General features: G+C 44.1%; 1 protein-coding gene across 1 annotated transcript in view; it reads right to left on the bottom strand.

Moving 5' to 3' along the window:
• The window catches only part of CAMKK1 (calcium/calmodulin dependent protein kinase kinase 1), a 1268063-nt gene that overhangs the window by 368764 nt on the left and 880206 nt on the right, over positions 1–19093 (bottom strand). Inside the window, exons 11-13 of the mRNA XM_086954811.1 lie at positions 17096–17295; positions 12150–12203; positions 9222–9295 (exon numbers count right to left, since the gene is read on the bottom strand). Of these exons, the coding sequence (XP_086810937.1) occupies positions 9222–9295; positions 12150–12203; positions 17096–17295 (328 nt within the window). The remainder of the gene's footprint in view (positions 1–9221; positions 9296–12149; positions 12204–17095; positions 17296–19093) is intronic.

Raw genomic sequence — 19093 nt, 5'->3', positions numbered from 1 at the left:
ACGTGTGGGATGTTTGTTGAATCAAGTTATTATGTTTCTGTAATCTTTAAATTGAATTAATCTGACGTTCTAAGAAATATGTTTTTTACAATGAAAATAAAAATTTGAATATCCTCATATTAAGTGTTGTCTAGACATCAGCTGTTCATATTTCTGGTCTTTGTGAGCCTGCTGTGTATATGTATTGAGAACTCTTTATGAACGTCCTGCTCCACGCAGAAGCGGTCGCTCCCTTCACCTCCCCCTCCTGGTGGTATTGTATGCCTTACTGCTACTCTCATTTAAAAGCAATCTGTGCAGCGCTCGAACGGTGTGCTTATTTGTGCTACTGACTCTAATATTCAAAATCATTCTGTGCAGCGCTCGTGACCTGTGCGCTTTTTGTACTACTGCAATTGATATTTAAAAGTCATTCTGTGCAGCGCTCGTGACCTGTTTGTTGAATCGGGCAGCTGCTATTGTTAATTGATAGCTACCTGTGCAGCGCTCGATAACGCTACTTGCCTCGCATTTATTTTCACTAGCGCTTTCATTGTGGTGCACCCCGAGGTGTGTAGCGCTTTGTAATATTTATTTAGGCAGCGCTCTACAAGTGCAGCCGTGATAGAATATTTGCCCCATAGCGCTTCCTCATAGATTGAGCTCTTGTTGTCGGAGCATTTGTTTATCTTTCAGCCATTTTGTTGTGACCCCTTGGCCCGTCCCAGACCCTCCCTGCACCTAGATCCCGCCTCCCAGATGACCCTCCCACCCACAGAGGTAGAGCCTGCGCTTGCCCTCGTGGAGAGCTGTGACCGTCCTGCTCCACGCAGAAGCGGTCGCTCCCTTCACCTCCCCCTCCTGGCGGTATCGTATGCCTTACTGCTACTCTCATTTAAAAGCAATCTGTGCAGCGCTCGAACGGTGTGCTTATTTGTGCTACTGACTCTAATATTCAAAATCATTCTGTGCAGCGCTCGTGACCTGTGCGCTTTTTGTACTACTGCAATTGATATTTAAAAGTCATTCTGTGCAGCGCTCGTGACCTGTTTGTTGAATCGGGCAACTGCTATTGTTAATTGATAGCTACCTGTGCAGCGCTCGATAACGCTACTTGCCTCGCATTTATTTTCGCTAGCGCTTTCATTGTGGTGCACCCCGAGGTGTATAGCGCTTTGTAATATTTATTTAGGCAGCGCTCTACAAGTGCAGCCGTGATAGAATATTTGCCCCATAGCGCTTCCTCATAGATTGAGCTCTTGTTGTCGGAGCATTTGTTTATCTTTCAGCCATTTTGTTGTGACCCCTTGGCCCGTCCCAGACCCTCCCTGCACCTAGATCCCGCCTCCCAGCTGACCCTCCCACGCTCCGCCCCCCTCCACTCTCCATTTAAAGCAGATGAACCAACGAGCAGCGTCCACGCCGAAGGTGCGCCAAAGGTAAGCCTGTCTACGCCCGTCCGCGCCTGGACCGCGCCCAGCGCCAGACCCCCTGGTCCCCGCTGCTCCCAGCCCACGAAATTCAAATATGATGCCGCAACGCTCCTCGCCCTTAACCCCGGACGCTCACGACAATGCTGCGAAGCTACTCCAGGACACACTCATGGTCCCTTCGCCTGCCTCTCCTGCAAGTTCAACTGCTTCAGAACCCTCACCAAATCCACATCCTCCAAACACAACTCCGACTCCAACCGCCTAAAGTGCATCCTGCTCAACACCCGCTCGGTCCACAGACACGCAACAGAACTCTGGGACCTAATCGACACTACATCACCTGACATTGCCTTCCTCACTGAAACATGGATGAACTCATCCTCCGCTCCCGACATCGCCATAGCCATACCGGACGCTTACAAGATTATCCGAAAAGACCGCACCAATCAAACAGGAGGAGGCCTCGCCATCGTCCACAGAAACACCGTCAAAATCACAACCAGCTCCGACGAGAATCTCGCAACCGCCGAACATCTCCACTTCCAGATCCACACCGACCCCAGGACCACACTTAGAGGCACCCTCATTTACAGGCCTCCAGGCACCCGCACTCAATTCAGCGATGACATCACGGACTTCGTCAGCCCACACGCCCTCGCCTCCAAGAACTACATTCTTCTAGGAGACCTCAACTACCACCTTGAAAACAAACACGACAGCAACACCACCACCCTTCTGGACAACCTGGCCAATCTCGGACTCAAACAACTTTGACACCCCCACTCACTCAGCCGGACTCACACTCGACCCTATCTTCACCTCCAGCAAGCACATCTCCTTCGATCGCTCTAGAGCTCTCCATTGGACGGATCACAGCTGTGTTTACTTCAGCTACAAAACCACCCTGATTCACAACTGCCCACAACCTATTCATCGAAGAAACTGGAAAAAAATCACCACAGACCAACTCCTCACATCACTCAAACAAAACCCTCCCACCCTCTCAATGGACCCAGACCAAGCGGCCACCAACTTCAGGCAATGAATTAACCTCAGCGCAGACGAATTAGCACCCCTGAAAAAGCACCAGATGGATTCAACCAGCAAAAAGGCTCCCTGGTTCAATGATGAACTTAAAGAATCCAAGAAGCTATGCCGCACCATGGAGAATAATTGGAGAAAAAACCCAACCTCAGACAACATGGCCTCCCTCAAGACAGCCACCCGCAAACATCACCAAATGATCCGATCCGCGAAGAAATCCGCTTTCAAGGATCGTCTCGACAACAACACTCACAACAGCAAGGAACTCTTCAATATCGTCAAAGAATTCACCAACCCCATCGCAGCATCCAACGACATCACTCCCTCCCAAGACCTCTGCGATGCACTATCCTCCTTCTTCTACAACAAAATTGCCGACATCCACAACAGCTTCGAGAATTCTCCCAGCGATCAACCCGCCCCACCCCCTTCAGATCCTACTCCTCCAACTAACAATCTCAGCGCCTGGAACCCAATCTCCACTGAAGACACCATTCACCTCATGAACTCAATCCACTCTGGCTCGCCTTCTGACCCCTGCCCCCACCACATCTTCAACAAAGCTGACTCCATCATTGCACCCCAACTCCGCAAGGTCATCAACTGCTCGTTCAACTCTGCTACCTTTCCAGAAAGCTGGAAACACGCCGAACTCAGCGCCCTCCTGAAGAAACCCACAGCAGACCCCTCAGAACTGAAAAACTACCGACCCATTTCCCTCCTCCCTTTCCCTGCCAAAGTCATCGAGAAAGCCGTCAACAGCCAGCTCGCCACCTTCCTTGAATCTAACATTTCCCTCGATCCCTCTCAATCCGGATTTCGAGCCAAACACAGCACCGAAACCGCCCTCATTGCAGCGACCGACGACATCCGAACACTACTTGACAACGGAGAAACAGTGGCCCTCATTCTACTCGACCTCTCCGCCGCTTTCGACACAGTCTGCCACAGCACCCTTATACAACGCCTCAGCAACATCGGCATACAAGGAAAAGCCTTGGACTGGATCATCTCATTCCTCGCCGGGAGAACTCAAAGAGTCCGACTTCCCCCATTCTACACATAAGCCACCAAAGTCATCTGCGGCGTACCTCGAGGATCCTCACTCAGTCCCACCCTCTTCAACGTCTACATGAGTCCTCTCGCCTCCATCGCGCGTCAACACAACCTCAACATCATCTCTTACGCTGACGACACCCAGCTAATCCTCTCCCTCACCAAAGACCCCAACACCGCCAAAACCAATCTTCACGAAGGCATGAAAGAAGTTGCCGAATGGATGAAACAAAGCCGTCTAAAACTCAACTCAGACAAAACGGAGGTGCTCATCCTAGGATCTTCCCCCTCATCCTGGGACGACTCTTGGTGGCCTTCCGCTCTGGGCACAGCACCCACACCCACAGACCATGCACATAACCTCGGCTTCATCCTAGACTCCTCTCTCTCGATGTCCAGACAAGTCAACGCCGTCTCGTCCTCCTGCTTCAACGTACTTCGCATTCTCAAAAAGATCTTCCGCTGGATCCCCCTCGAGACAAGAAAAACTGTTACCCACGCACTGGTCACGAGTCGGCTGGACTATGGTAACACACTTTACGCCGGAATCACAACAAAACTACAGAAAAAACTCCAGCGCATCCAAAACGCATCAGCGAGACTCATATTAGACATCCCGCGCCAAGATCACATCACCGGTCATCTAAGAGACCTCCACTGGCTTCCCGTCAACAAAAGAATTACTTTCCGCCTTCTCACCCACGCTCACAAGGCCCTCTACAATCTAGGACCCGAATGCCTCAACACTCGACTGTCCTTCTACAAACCCACCCGCCAATTAAGATCGTCCAATCAAGCCCTCGCCGCAGTCCAGCGCATCCGGAAATTCACCATGGGTGGCAGATCCTTCTCCTTCCTGGCTGCCAAGACCTGGAACTCACTCCCCACCCACCTCCGCCTTACTCAGAACCACATCTCCTTCAGAAAAGAACTGAAAATCTGGCTATTCGACAAATAATATACCCCTTCCCCTAGCGCCTTGAGACCCTCTGGGTGAGTAGTGCGCTATACAAATGCTCGAACTTGAACTTGAACTCACCCTAAACTAATTGGGGCAGACTACCTCCGTGTTTTGAAATTGATTGTTACTTCCCCTGCCAGTCTGCCTCTCATCTCGTTTTTCAGGGGGCCCTTTCCTTCCTTATTGGTCCAATCCCTGTGGTACCCCGCATGGTAGATGGAAAACACCAGATTGTAGATTGTCCCAGTGTATACTCCGCTCCCTAAATGTAAGAAAGGAGGTGAAGAGGGCCAGAGCCGTTTCCCTAATTCCCACAGCCTCCAGCCACCGTACTAACACCGTATGATTCATGGTGTCAAATGCTGATGATAGGTCTTTATCTCTGTTCTTTATTGAGTACCGATCCATGTGCATTCATTTTCATGGCATGTGGTTCTTCAATTAAAAAAAAAAAAAAATATATATATATATATATATATATATATATATATATATATATATATATATATTTTTTTTTATATATATATATAATTTTTTTTTTCACTGAAAAAAACCATAGGTTTCAGGGGTGTTATAGTTAGCTGGACATTTCACTCGTACAAAACCACTGAAATTCGTCCGTTATAGTTAGTTCTACTAACTATAACTTGCGCGCCCGCAATCCACTGCTGATGATGTCACATATCAAATCATTCATGACATGGTCAGTGACATCATTGATGACATCTCAAATGACATCACTGATGACATCATCCAGTAAATGTGGTTTGGTTCAATATTTAAATATGTATTATATATATATAGCAATCTACATTGAAGAATGAGTGGATGTATAAGTGTATGGATGGAGGATTTAGTAGCACTGTGATTGACTGCCTTGAATCCTGAGGGTTTCTGGGGTCCTAGTAGCCCACCTGGTACCTCCAATAAGCGCAACAGAGCTGTGTTGCAGAGAGGTGTAAAAAGGGGCACAGCCTGGACCACCACTCTGCAACGCAGCGCTTTGGCGCTTACTGGAAGCACTTAGTTGGCTAGGTAGCCCCCATGGGCCCTCAGGGTTAAAGGGGAATTATTTCCCCAAATTAAAACATGCCACAGGGCGTGTTTGCACATGTCACCTCAGGCCCCTTCCTCTACCTTCGCTCCTGTGTAAACGTGCCCCGTGTCTGTTTTAAGTTGGGAGATTGAGTTCCCTTGAATCCTGAGGGTCCAACAAGCTCACTAGGTACATCCAGTAAGCATCACAGAGCTGCATTGCAAAGAGGTGTAAAAAGGGGCATGGCCTCTGAACACCTCTCTGCAACACAGCTCCCTGGTGCATACTGGAGGTACCTGGTGGGCTAGTTGGCCCCCAGGCACCCTTAAGATTGAAGAGGAATTAATTCCTCAACTTAAAACGCACCACAGGGCGTGTTTGCACAATGGAGAAGGAAGGGGGCAGGGCCTGAGGTGACATGTCTGTAAACCCGCCCTGTGGCGCGTTTTAAGTAGGGGAATTAATTCCTCTTCAATCCTGAGGTCCCCTGGGAGCCAACTAGCCCACCGGGTACCTCCAGTATGCGCCGGGGAGCTGCGTTGCAGAGAGGTGTTCAGAGGCCATTCCCCTTTTTAAGTTGGGGGATTAACTCTCCTTGAATGCTGAGGTCCCCAGGGGGCCAACTAGCCCACCAGGTACCTCCAGTAAACGGAGCTGCATTGCAGAGAGGTGTAAAAAGGGGCGTGGCCTCAGAACACCTTTCTGCATCGCAGCCCCCTGGTGCTTACTGGAGGGACCTGGTGGGCTAGTTGACCCCCCAGGGGACCACAGGATTGAAGAGGAATTAATTCCCTAACTTAAAACGCACCACAAAGTGTGATTGCACACATATCAACTCAGGCCCGGCCCCCACCTTCACCACTGTGCAAATGCACCCCGTGGCGCGATTTACGCTGGGGGATTAACTCCCCTTGAATCCTTAGGTCCCCTGGGGGCCAACTAGCCCACCAGGTACCTCCAGTAAGTGCCACGGAGCTGCGTTGCAGAGAGGTGTAAAAAGGGGCATGGCCTCAGAACACCTTTCTGCAACGCAGCCCCCCTGGCGCATACTGGAGGTACCTGGTGGGCTAGTTGGCTCCCAGGGACCCCCAGTATTCAAGGGGCATTCGTTCCCCATCTGCAAACGTGCCAGGGACGCGCTTGCAGAGTGCTGAAAGGAGGGGTCCGGTATTTCTTTTTCTTAAAAGGGGGGCTTCTTTTTCTCATTTTTGGGACCTGGGGACCCCATCCCCCAGGGCCTACCCCCTATTTTTTTATTTTATTTTACAAAATTGGGAAGGGGCCTGCGTGACCCACCTCCTGAGGCCTTAATCAGCCCTGGGGACCCCATCCCCCGGGGCATGGCCCTTTTTTTTTATATTGTTTTTTAAGAGGGGGGCTGCCTTGCCCCCCTCCTTATGGCCCCGGGGACCCCATCTCCCAGGGCCGGCCTTTGTTGTTTTTTTAAAGAAATCTAATTTGAGGAGGGGAGCAGCGTGGCCCCCCTCCTGGGCCACTAATAGCCTCGGGGACCCCATCCCCCGGGGCTGGGCCACTCCGTTAGGGACCAGGGGGGTCCCCAATCCCCCCACTGTCCCGCCGAAATTTAGATTTCTTGTGCCTCGGTTCTACTGAGGCACAAGATGGCTGTCAACACTTCCTGGTTTTGAATGTTGACAACCACTTGACAGCCAATTATCATTCAGCGTGTGATAGGGACAGTGCACTTAGGGTGCGCTCAGGATGCGCGGATCCACCGCGGCCATAGATATATATATACTTTTAATTGTGATTTTCTCAGGAACTACTGAACGGATTTACACCATTTAAGCAAAAGGCACCAGTCTGAACTAAGGACTACCTCTTTGCCAAATTTGGTGTAATTCCGTTCAGCAGTTCGGGCTGTATGGAAAATTGAATGGGGAAAACACGTTTTTGGGACCCCCTTTTTTCTCGGCCCCCGCTTCACGAATCACCTCGAGACTTTCAGGATAGGAGCGGACCGGAGCTGGCCATTAGTTTTAAACATTTTGTGAAGATTCGTCAACCGGCGCCAAAGTTATTTCAAATAGAATGTTGCAGAATTCCTATGGAAAATAGGTCCTAACTATAACTACCTACTGGCGACCGCAAGTAGGTAATATATATATATATATATATATATATATATATATATATATATATATATATATATATATATATATATATATATATATATATATATATATATATGTATATATGTATGTATATCGTATGATTACATTAAAAAGTATGCTTGAATTCCACCCATTTACAAGTTGAACAGAGAGATGTGGCTCTTTGCTTTACTAACTGCAGTGGTTTCTGAGAATTCAACAGCTGGATTTTTTTTTTAACATTCATGAAAATGAAAGGAGTGTGTTTACTTTGAAGCTACTTCTTCTTATACATTACCAGAATGCCACAGCATTTGCTTTCCAACATCAACTACTGGTGTCACGAATTTCACAGTGAAACCAAACATTTCGTAGATCTTTAAGACATACTCGGAAACAAATGTCCTAGCTGGTCAAAATAGTTGGCATGCAATAACTTCTCAAAAGAAAAGAGTGCGTGAACTTCCCATGACCTGGCACACTCAGGAATCTTTCGTTTTTATGGGAAAAAGGACACGTTTACAATCGCCAGCTTATTTGTGAAGGGTTCAGAGTGTTCAGTTGCAGTCCTTCTTTTACCCATTAAAGCCCAATGTTTTGATAGGCAAGACAAAGTTTTTGGAAACAGTGAGAAATACACGCAGGAGAGAGTACGAAAGAAAAGGAGTGGAGAGGACAGGAAAAAAGGAAAAAGGGCCAGTGAGAATGATTGTGCTAAAATATTAGCGTTAATATTATGTAGATTTTTCTATCTAACTAAAACTAATGCATATAATCAAAATAACCCATGCAAATTCTGAGTAGTGGAAATCGCGGATTCAACATCCATGCAACTTGCAAGGTAGGGCTTGTGACTATGAGATCTCTGTATCTTGAGCGCTAGACGTGCAATCCGGACCCTAGGCCTAGGAGACAGCTCCACTGGTTAATAACAAACAATTTATGGCTTCTGTTAACTGGGGTAGAGCTTTGCTGTCTGAAGCATTCTTGTAGGACCTGTGACACGTGTGATATATCTCTGCTGTGTAACGCCAAAGCCTCTATATTCTATCTCTTGGGGGATAGCGCTGCTGTGAGCAGCATGAGGCTGTAATATTTGTGAAACCGATCTCTGCTGTCAGAAGCGAACACCAGTGAAATCAATGTAGCCCAAGTGTATGTTCTGCTGAGTGAGGCTGGAACCGGTTATTTCTGTCATATACGTTTTAACTCTGCTCGTAATGCCTAACTCTGTGTTTCTGGAGTCTGTACATTCGGTGGCTCCTGATGGATAGGTCTCCTCTCTGAAGCCAAAGATAGTAGGACTGTGTAAAATGTGAAAACGTTGAACTCTCTGTAAAGTCTGATACCATGTTCACTGACACCATATTCGATAAACTATGCCATAGGGGATGGGGGTAATACCTTTGCTATTAGAAACTTCCTACCAAAACTTAAACAAACTGTGCATCTACTGAATTGTCTATTTATTTTGAATCAATTAGAACAGTTTCTATAGGATTAGCATTTGCTCTGATATTAACTAGACAGTAGGTACCTGAACAGTCTGTCTTATTGTTTACTGCAATTTATTATTCATTTCAGAATTATATACTTACTCCTCTGGGAACTCCACAGGCTTGTTCTTGATCATGTTGTGGAGAACAAGAATGTAATCATCTATAAAAGGACACTTAAAAAAATATAACAACCAGTTAGTTCACAACACACAAGATGACTTAACATGCTAACAACAATGATGCTTAAATACTAAGGGGCGGTACAAGGTGATTTTTAATCATACATATGTTCCACACAGGTGCTTGTTGAAAAAGAAGTTGCAATTTATACATGCCTGTACTCAGAAAGCATGAATGTGATGCAGTAATTTGTTGATGCATGTTGCACACTTGCTTTTGTGTCCATTCATATGCTGTGCCCCTGCTAAAACTGACTTTTGTGATATAGGAGAACCCAAATCATACAAGACTTCATACATCAGTGTTGATGTAAAGCATCAGCATTGGTATATGGACCTGCGAGAAACCACCCTGCTAGGATATGTCCCAGACTTCAGTTCGCAAACATATGCAGGATTTCCTGAGGGCTCCTGTACTCACATTTGGTATATGGACTGTAGTTACAGGAACTTTTCTTAGAAAATATTTGAGGTGTTATATGAACCCATTCAACCAAACAAAAATACGGGTAAGAAAACAAATGTAAAGGTCTAAACTAGGATTCCTTAACTGGACAAGATTGAAGCTAAAACACTTAGGAATTTACTTAACACCATCATCAGCTTAGAGCTCACACCTCAAAAAAGTAGCAAATAGACTGTCACCTATTCTGCAAATTGAATGTTCATCTTCTCAAAGCCGACTTAAGAAGAGTCAAGTCAAAAAGATTGTTTATTTAGACGATTGCTCTTTAAACAAGGACGAACATACAACCATCAAACATATCAACTGCTTAAAAATCAGCTCAAGTTAAAAACTTTATCAAACCAATAAAATACTTAAAATATATTAAATATCCATCTAAAAGATATACAATCTATCTAAAAATTATTTAGATTCCCAATACCATTCATAAAAACTGGAGTATTTTCCATCAAATTTATACTGATGCTCTACACATTATTAAGAACATTTTTGACTGCAAGCATAAACTTCCCTATTGCACATGCTACATCTAATGCGTACATATGTAATAGCGATTCTCCTGACTGTTCCCGATTACAAACCTCGTATTTTAGGAAGATTGGACGTAGCCACAGTTTTCATGCACCGAGAACATATAGACAGTCCAATAAAACGTGCAAAATGTTGTATATTGTCCCTATATTGCAGGTGCACTTCCTTTCTGGGTCATTCATAGCCCTCTTAATCCTATCATTCTCATAACATAGATTAATCCCAATCCTTATCTTTAATAATTCTCTCCTAATCCAGCGATTGGGAAGAAAATCCATGTAAGTATAGCAGTTCAGCATCATATAAAAACTGGGGAGGTACCATAGCCCTATAGGCATTCAGGACTGGTCTATCAGTCATTTTTCCATAGGAAGCGTTACCTTTCCTCAGGCCACTGACCAAGGTTAGCGCCTGATTTCTTAGTGCATTCAGGTGAACTTTCCACATCAAAGATTTTTTGAATCAGATTAACTTTCTCCAATTTTATGGTGTCTAGGACCCAGTTGAAAATCTTCCTCCTTTTGCCGAAGCAGAGAATCTTTGTTTTTTCCAGGTTTACTATTAGTTTGTTATGACTACAGTAATCCCCAAACACTTTGAGCTTTCTCTGCAGACCTATCCCAGTTTGGTCCATAATCACCAAGTCATCTGCGTAGAGTATACATGCAATATGTTTTCAGTCTATTTTTGGGCTGGTCCCCCTCACCGATCTCAAGGTGATGGGCAAGACTTAACAAGTCATCCAAGCCCTGGTCCTCGGGTACCTCAACAGAGGCTAGGCCCAGCTCAATGGCATCCTAGAGTGATCTGAGTCCTCTCTAAGTCGGTCCGTCATTGTAATGACCCCCTAAGTGTGGAGAAGGGCTCACTGGCTGTAGCTGCGGAGCACAGAATGATTGAGCTCACATGAGAATCAATGTGTGTTCTTGATGGACGCCTCTCAATGTGCAGTGATGCAAGTCTGTCAGTGGTCAGACACTGCAGGATATACATAACTCATATCTATTACCGTGTCAAGTGCCTCTGGCTTAAATCGAGTGCCTCATTTGTGTGATTGCTTTGATCTAGAGTGTCTCCTATGTGCCCGTTGTTTCTACATTTTCTTTGTCCAGTTTAAAGTAATATAATTGGGGAAGTATAATTCAAACTTCTCAGTTGAAATGGAGGAGATAGCTCAATCCCTCTGAGATGGAGCATTTGCTGCCCTTGTTCTGTAATGCTATTTGCCAGTGTTAGTTTAGGTATGATCCACTCGCTGCATGACCTATGACTTGACGGGTAGCCCAAAAAATCATTACCTGTCACCTGACCAAAGGAGTCCTAAATCTCAATAAACATAAACAGATTGGTTGATAAGAACCCCTATGATTTTAGTGAGTTGTTCAAGCACCATTGACAGAATAGTCACTTCTATGATTTCAATATGTACACATCTGTCTTCCAAGAAAGGTGTACATCATACAGAAGGTGAATCTATCAATCATCAAGCACGAGTTTCAGAATGTTAAATTACGTTTTAGATGTTTGTATAGTTTACAATCCTCTCGTTACTCAAGAGAAATGAAGTTACATTTTGTAAATATATTAGGATAAAATGTATGGATTTACACTCCACCTCTTGTCTATGTGCAGGGTCATTCCTTTACATATGTGATGAAGAAATGTAATCAGGAAATAAGAATAACATCTGCTGGTTAAAGAAAATCTGATTGCATGCCTGATGAAGGATTCAAGAGACTTTCAGGCACAAGAAAAAACATAATTAACATTCTTGCTTAAAGAAATTGCCTGACTATTTTAAAATGTATCCTAAATAAATAAATTCCTGTACTACTTGTTCTGCTTACTCACCTTTCCAAACACAAAGCAGTATAGTGTAATGCCCATGGCCCAAACGTCCAATGCCTACAAGAAAAGACATGTTACATGTTAATAAAACAACTAGGTAAGATCTCTCACTTAAAAAACACAGCTGCACACCTTACAACAGGGTTCAGAAATAGAACTTAAACATTCTCTGCAATTTGTGTGTATTGAGTTAGAAAGGTTGTTACTTAATATTTAAAATATATTATGTAAACTATGGTAAATGGAATGCGTCGTTTTCTAATCTTGCCTCTATTATTAACTGTCATGTTTTTCTTATTTGTCGAACTGCTATGTATTTTCAAAGTAAAGTATTACTTTCTCGTCCTCAGAATATAAAACAGTCCAATTCAAGGAAATTAAATCTACTCGTGTGTTAGTCTTTAAATAGTGTAGACTAGTGCAAGCTCTATTTTATCAAAAATCACAGTTCTGTTATGGGGAAAGTATCAATGGGCTTTTTAAAAGCTTGAAATTCTCCATTGTTTTACGACGGCAATTTGTACTGTTTTGATCTAGCCATAGTTTGGGCTTATAATGTGCGAATTACTTCAGGGTACTACCTTCGTGGTAAAAATATTAATGGACGAAAACAAGTTGGAAGTAGATCTCATCTCAAAGTCGAATCCCCAAATGAATAAATGTCAGCACAGGACAAGTTTATTTGTATTACGTTTTAAGGGTGTCCCCACTTTTATAAGCAATCAATAAAGGACATCTGAAAATGGATTCCACTATTTGTCATTGTAGCATATGGCGCACAACGTATTGCAGCTTCAAAAAAGTGCAGATTCCTGCAGAGTGCAAGAGTATTGGCATGCCAAATTATACTCTTTTAGATTTGAAAGTAAAAAATGTTGTCAGCCTGTTGCTGATCGATGTGAGAATTCGAAATGTTATTAGCCGAGACGAATGGTATTCCGTTCACATACTTGTTTTTATTAAAAGAATGTCAAATAAATATATGATGCTACATTATTTTTGCTAGTTGCTACTGGTTTTCTCAATAAAGTGAAATACAATTTATGTTTTCAAGCAAGTAAAAATAATTTGACAAAGGAACTATACTGCCATCTCATTTTGAGTGGTATTTACAGGTACAATAAATGAAAGAGCAACAAGACAAAATATTTCAGTTAACACTCTACTTAATAATAGAGGTCGGACTCCATTGACCGTTCCTAAAGTTTACTTAAAGCGGGTATTCTTTAGTTCAAAATTGTTGTGTTACATAAACTAGGTATAATAAATATAAAAAGTGTATTGGCACATACACATTTGATAATACCGATACATCTGAAACCTAATATGACAAATTCAGCTTAGTTTTTGTTTTGAAAGAACGTGTTGACAACTTCACTGCTTTGTACAGCTCTAAATAATAATTGTAAAAATCTAAAGGGCAGTGCACATTAGTTCTTTACAAAACACTTCAAATAATTTAGTTCCTGGTATTTAGTCTGGAGTTTGTTTGCTGTGAAAGGCAGTGATAGCAACAGAAACTCGAGCCGCTACTCTATCTGCAAGGCTTATGCAGATAATCTGCTGCTTATGTGAAGGGCCCCCATGAGAAATCATTGGCAGCTCAGATCAATGTAACACAATTGTAATTGTAAACAAACCTTTTGAAATTATCTCCTCCCCGGCACAGATTCCATGGCCAGGGTGACCTTTCTTGGTAAATATCCATTCATCGAAGCAGGTAGTGATTAGAAAATGCTTGTATCTCATTATCATAACAGACTTAATTAAGCCTAACTACTGCTGCTTGCACAATCTAATGACTGTGGATGCTGCTGAGTTGTTTTGAATATAGAGCCACGAGCTAGCGGCTGACACTTCCAAATGTAAAGGAAATTACTACATACAATACAATACAATAGAAATGATATCCATTTTTGCTAATAATAAACGTAATTCTACATATCTTTTAATTAAAAGATGCTTACTTTAATTTCCTAAAGTAACACAAGAGAGTATCATAACTCATAGCCACTCAAAGGTCAACAGAAAGAACACAATAAGAATGCTGTCCTTTGCAAGTCTGAGCTCAGCACGGCCATGGATTGAGAACTTGTAAATATCCTATTTCTAGCAAGACAATGGTGTATCACATTGTGTGCAAAGGATGCCAAGCACCAACTTTTATTGCAGCTTGGAATAAGGCAATTGCATACTACCAACACATTGAAAAAAGTTAACAAAGGTGCGTGGTGTTTGCTCATTGCACACCCTATTAATGACCCAACAAAAAAGCCAATGTACACAAGGACGCCATCCGCAACCACCGGGAAACATCCTTTACAACGCAACTTTTACAACGCAGTGCCTTTATGACGCAACTTTTACAACGCAAACCATTACAACGCATTGCGCTGGGGGGCGCTCTAGGATAGGGAATAAGTTTAATTTACTATCCAACACCTTCCCTAGTGTCCATGGGGACTGGAGTTGGAATAGTAAATTAAACTATTCACTATCCAGCACCCCGAAGCGCTATGCGTTGTAAAGGTTTGTGATGTAAAAAACGAGTTGTAAAGGCATGCATGGTAAAAGCATGCATTGTAACGTCATACATCCGCAACCACCACCACCACCACCTCATCAGGGCGGCCAAGAGGACCTCCTTCAAAGACCGCCTCGACAACAATGCAGACAATAGCAAGGAGCTCTTCAACATTGTGAAGGAACTCTCCAACCCCAGCTCCAACACCAACGACATCCTGCCGTCGCAAGCCCTGTGCGACTCCCTCGCCACCTGCTTCCACTGCAAGATAGCAGACATCCACGACAGCTTCAACACCCAGACAGCCCCAACAGACAGCAACACAACAGACCCTCCGTACACCATCGACAATGACCCCCTGCTAGCCTGGGCCAGCATGAGCATCGATGACACCATCAAGACCATGCGCTCAATCCACTCCGGCTCTTCGTCTGACCCATTACCGCACCATGTCTTCAACAGAGCAAGCAGCACCATCGCACCCCACCTGCGCAACGTCATCAATCTCTCCCTCGAGACCGCGACCTTCCCAGAGATCTGGAAACACGCTGAGATCAACGCCCTACTCAAAAAACCTAAGGCAGACCCAAGAGACCTCCAAAACTTCCGGACCATCTCTCTGCTCCCCTTTCCGGCCAAGGTCATCAAGAAAACCGTCAACAGACAGCTAATCCGATACCTCAAAGAAAACAGAATCCTAGACCCTTCCCAGTCAGGGTTCTGCAGCAACCACAGCACCGAGACTGCCCTCATCTCCGCCACCGACATCAGGACACTGCTGGACAAGGAGAGACCGCAGCACTCATCCTCCTAGACTTCTCTGCCGCCTTCGACACAGTCTGCCACCGCACACTATGCGCACGCCTCCACGCCGCAGGGATCCGAGACAAGGCTCTGGATTGGACCACCTCCTTCCTCTCCGGCAGAACCCAGAGCGCCCGCCTCCCCCCATTCCGTTCCAAAGCCTCCAAGATCATCTGCGGCGTATCCCAGGGATCCTCCCTCAGCCCGACGCTGTTCAACATTTCCATGGCCCCGCGCGCACAAGTAGCCCGACAGCACGACCTTAACATAATCTCCTAGGCCGACGACACTCAGCTGATCCTCTCCCTCACCAAGGATCCCATCACAGCCATAGCCAACCTCCACGAAGGAATGAAGGCTGTCGCCGACTGGATGAAGACCAGCCGTCTGAAGCTGAACTCAGACAAGATGGAGGCCCTCATCCTCGGCTCCAACCCTTCAGCCTGGGAAGATTCCTGGTGGCCGACGGCACTGGGGGCAGCCCCGAAACCCACCGACCACGCACGCAACCTGGTAATCATCCTCAACTCAACGCTCTCAATGACCAAGCAAGTCAACGCCGTCCCCTACTCCTGCTTCAACACCCTACGTTTGCTCCGCAAGATCTACAGATGGATCCCGACAGATACAAAAAAAGACAGTCACACAGGCCCTCATCAGCAGCAGACTCGACTACGGAAACGCCATCTACGCGGGAGCCCCGACCAAGCTCATCAAACGACTACAACGCATCCAAAATGCCTCAACACGACTGATCCTCGACATACCACACCACGGCCATATCATCCCCCACCTGAGAAACCTGCACTGGCTCCCCGTCAACAAGAGGATATCCTTCAAGCTCCTCACCCACGCACAAAAGGCACTCCACAAGACTGGCCCAACCAACAGCTCTCCTTCTACATCCCCAACCGCCAGCTATGTTCCGCCGACCTCTCACTCGCCACCGGCACGCGCATCCGAAGAACCACCATCGGTGGGAGATCCTTCTCCCACCTCGCCGCCAAGACATGGAACACCCTCCCACTGAGCCTACGACAGACACAAGACCTGCTGACCTTCAGGAGGATACTTAAGACCTGGCTGTTCGATCAGTAGCAGCCCCCCCAGCGCCTCGAGACCCTCGCGGGTATGTTGTGCGCTTTACAAATGATTGATTGATTGAAAGAGACCATAAATACAACAGTCAATTGGCTGAAATTGTTCATTGTGTAAAAGAAGGGTAACAGAAAGGGATGTTCTGCTATGAACAGAAATAGGTTCATAATTATTCAGGAATAAGGTAATCTTCACCATGACATGAATTCAAAAATATACACTGCATCCCTGCACATATGAGGACTGGTCACTGATTTCGAAGACACACAAATGTACTATTGCTATGACTTAGAGAAGCAAAGAAAATATCTTAAGTACCTAAACATGCTAAGGGGACTAGTCCAGGCCATTTTGGTCTCGAGAATGTATATTAGTTGTATACATATATAAACACACAGGCGCATGCACTCAAGCTCACACACACTTCCACCCTAGTTCCTCTCCCTTCCAGAAACACACTAGGTTCTTATAATGCACACTTCTTTGCTTTGTCATCTTCTTGCACTCAAAGTCCAATACTCACCTTTCCGCTGAACCTTTGCCCAGTATCTGAAATGGCTTCTGGCGCCATAAACGCTGGTGTTCCAGCAGTGCTTGAAAGTAATGCATCACTCCCTTCAAACTGATTACTGACTCCAAAATCAGCAATTTTGACATGACCATCATCTCCTAAGAGAAGGTTAGAAGGTTTGATGTCACGGTGAATGATCTTCTGGTAATGTACTGTGAAAAGGAAACAAGATTTACAAGAATGAATACATCACTAGGAGGAAGACACCTCACATTTCCTGTCTATATTTCTACAAATTCTCTTGAGAGAGTGAGACAAGTTGCATGTACTACATTTATCCAGTCCAGCCTGCAAAATACGAAAGGCAGCTCAGTAACAAACGTAAAATAAAGGTCAGCAAGTATTATTCTCACCTAGCATAAATTAAATTCACAATTTGACTCCAATCATAATCCTGCCTGCAAATAGACTAGCTTGAAAAATACTGAGCCTGATTTGCAAACTGCATTTTATAGTACTTATATAAGTACTACTTAAGTACACCAAAATGCAATTCACCAACCTAAAAGGGTAAATCTCCAATTCCACCATTCCTATCTTTTCTATGAGAAGATCTTCACTCATGAATGTTTACTACATGTGGCCCAGGAGTGGCTAGAAAGAGGGGCGTACTTACTACTAAATGGGAGAGATTTTGGAGGAAGTAAGGAGGGGTTTAGGTAGGGTTCGGGAGGTGATTAGGGAGCGACAAGCACCCAACCTCAAAAGAGCTTGTCCATTGTTATTCACAAACCGCACTTCAAAGTTCAGCACCACACATGACCAACCAATGGTACTGCAATGCTCTTTAACAGAAAATAATGGAGGTAAGGACTTATAAAACCCCATGGCAAATGATAGTAAATTAAATACAATTATTTGAACCTGTTAAAAATATAATTACATGTAATTTCATACTTAAAAAATAGCTAATGATAATCTAATTTAAATGACTTTAAAAAACATTTTGAATTTAAAAATTAATGCACATTATTTGCAATAAATTATGATTTAATAGTCATTTAATTACATCACTTTTAATAATTTTCAATACATAATAAAAACTGTTATTCTTTGACTTTAGGAGGGAATTATTTTACATGTAATCTAGAAAAATTATCTTCATTTAATGTATTCAAGTTATTTGTGCTGTAGTATTTTTTCTTTTTCTATATCTAAAATAAATATATATTAATTTACATTAACCCCTTCGCTGCTAGGGCTTCCCCCCATGCTAAGCCTTTCTTTGGCTATTTGGGGTAGTTTACGCTTAGGCACCTGTAACTTTTTGACCACATGAAATGAAATACTTTATTGTATGATTACCTAAAATCATTTACAAAGAACGAAGCATATTAGGACCATGATAAAACAAACAAAAACAAAACATTTAAAATACAATGAGATTAAAAGAAGTCTAATCAATTAGGGTGGCAATGTTCATGACCATAGGAATTAGTGAAGCATCACTATTAATACTGTGGATGCTTGTCCATGTGCAAATTATAGTTAAGATGTTATTTTTCTAGACTTTGCGTTTGACATAAGATCTGTCCAGCAGAGACAAAGAACTTCCCGGCACGTGCCAGCTCCTTTGGCACTGTTGTGGTATAAATGTGCATTAAGGCCTCCTTACATGTTCTTACTTTATTAAGATTGAATATTGCCCTTAAGCATTTATGCCTCGGACTTACCAACGCTATGCAACAACAGATGATATGCTCTGCCGATTCTTTGTGATATTGACACAGTCGACATCCTCTATTTCCACTTAGTGTGGATGACCAGTGAGCCCGATAGTCTTTTATTGGTAGGGTTAGCAGCCTGGTCTTCAAGACATTTTGAAGAGAATATCTCCTCAGTCCGGCATTCAGGTATGGTTGGCATTGAGTGGCTTCATGTGATTTTACGAGGCCCTCAGCACCACAAATTGGTCTGATCGTATCTATATCCTGGAGCCTTGAGATGGTC

This window comes from Lissotriton vulgaris, chromosome 2_1 (assembly GCF_964263255.1).
Source record: "Lissotriton vulgaris chromosome 2_1, aLisVul1.2, whole genome shotgun sequence".
NCBI lineage: Eukaryota > Metazoa > Chordata > Amphibia > Caudata > Salamandridae > Lissotriton > Lissotriton vulgaris.
Note: the sequence above shows the minus strand (reverse complement) of the source record. Positions and strands in the feature narration are given on the sequence as shown.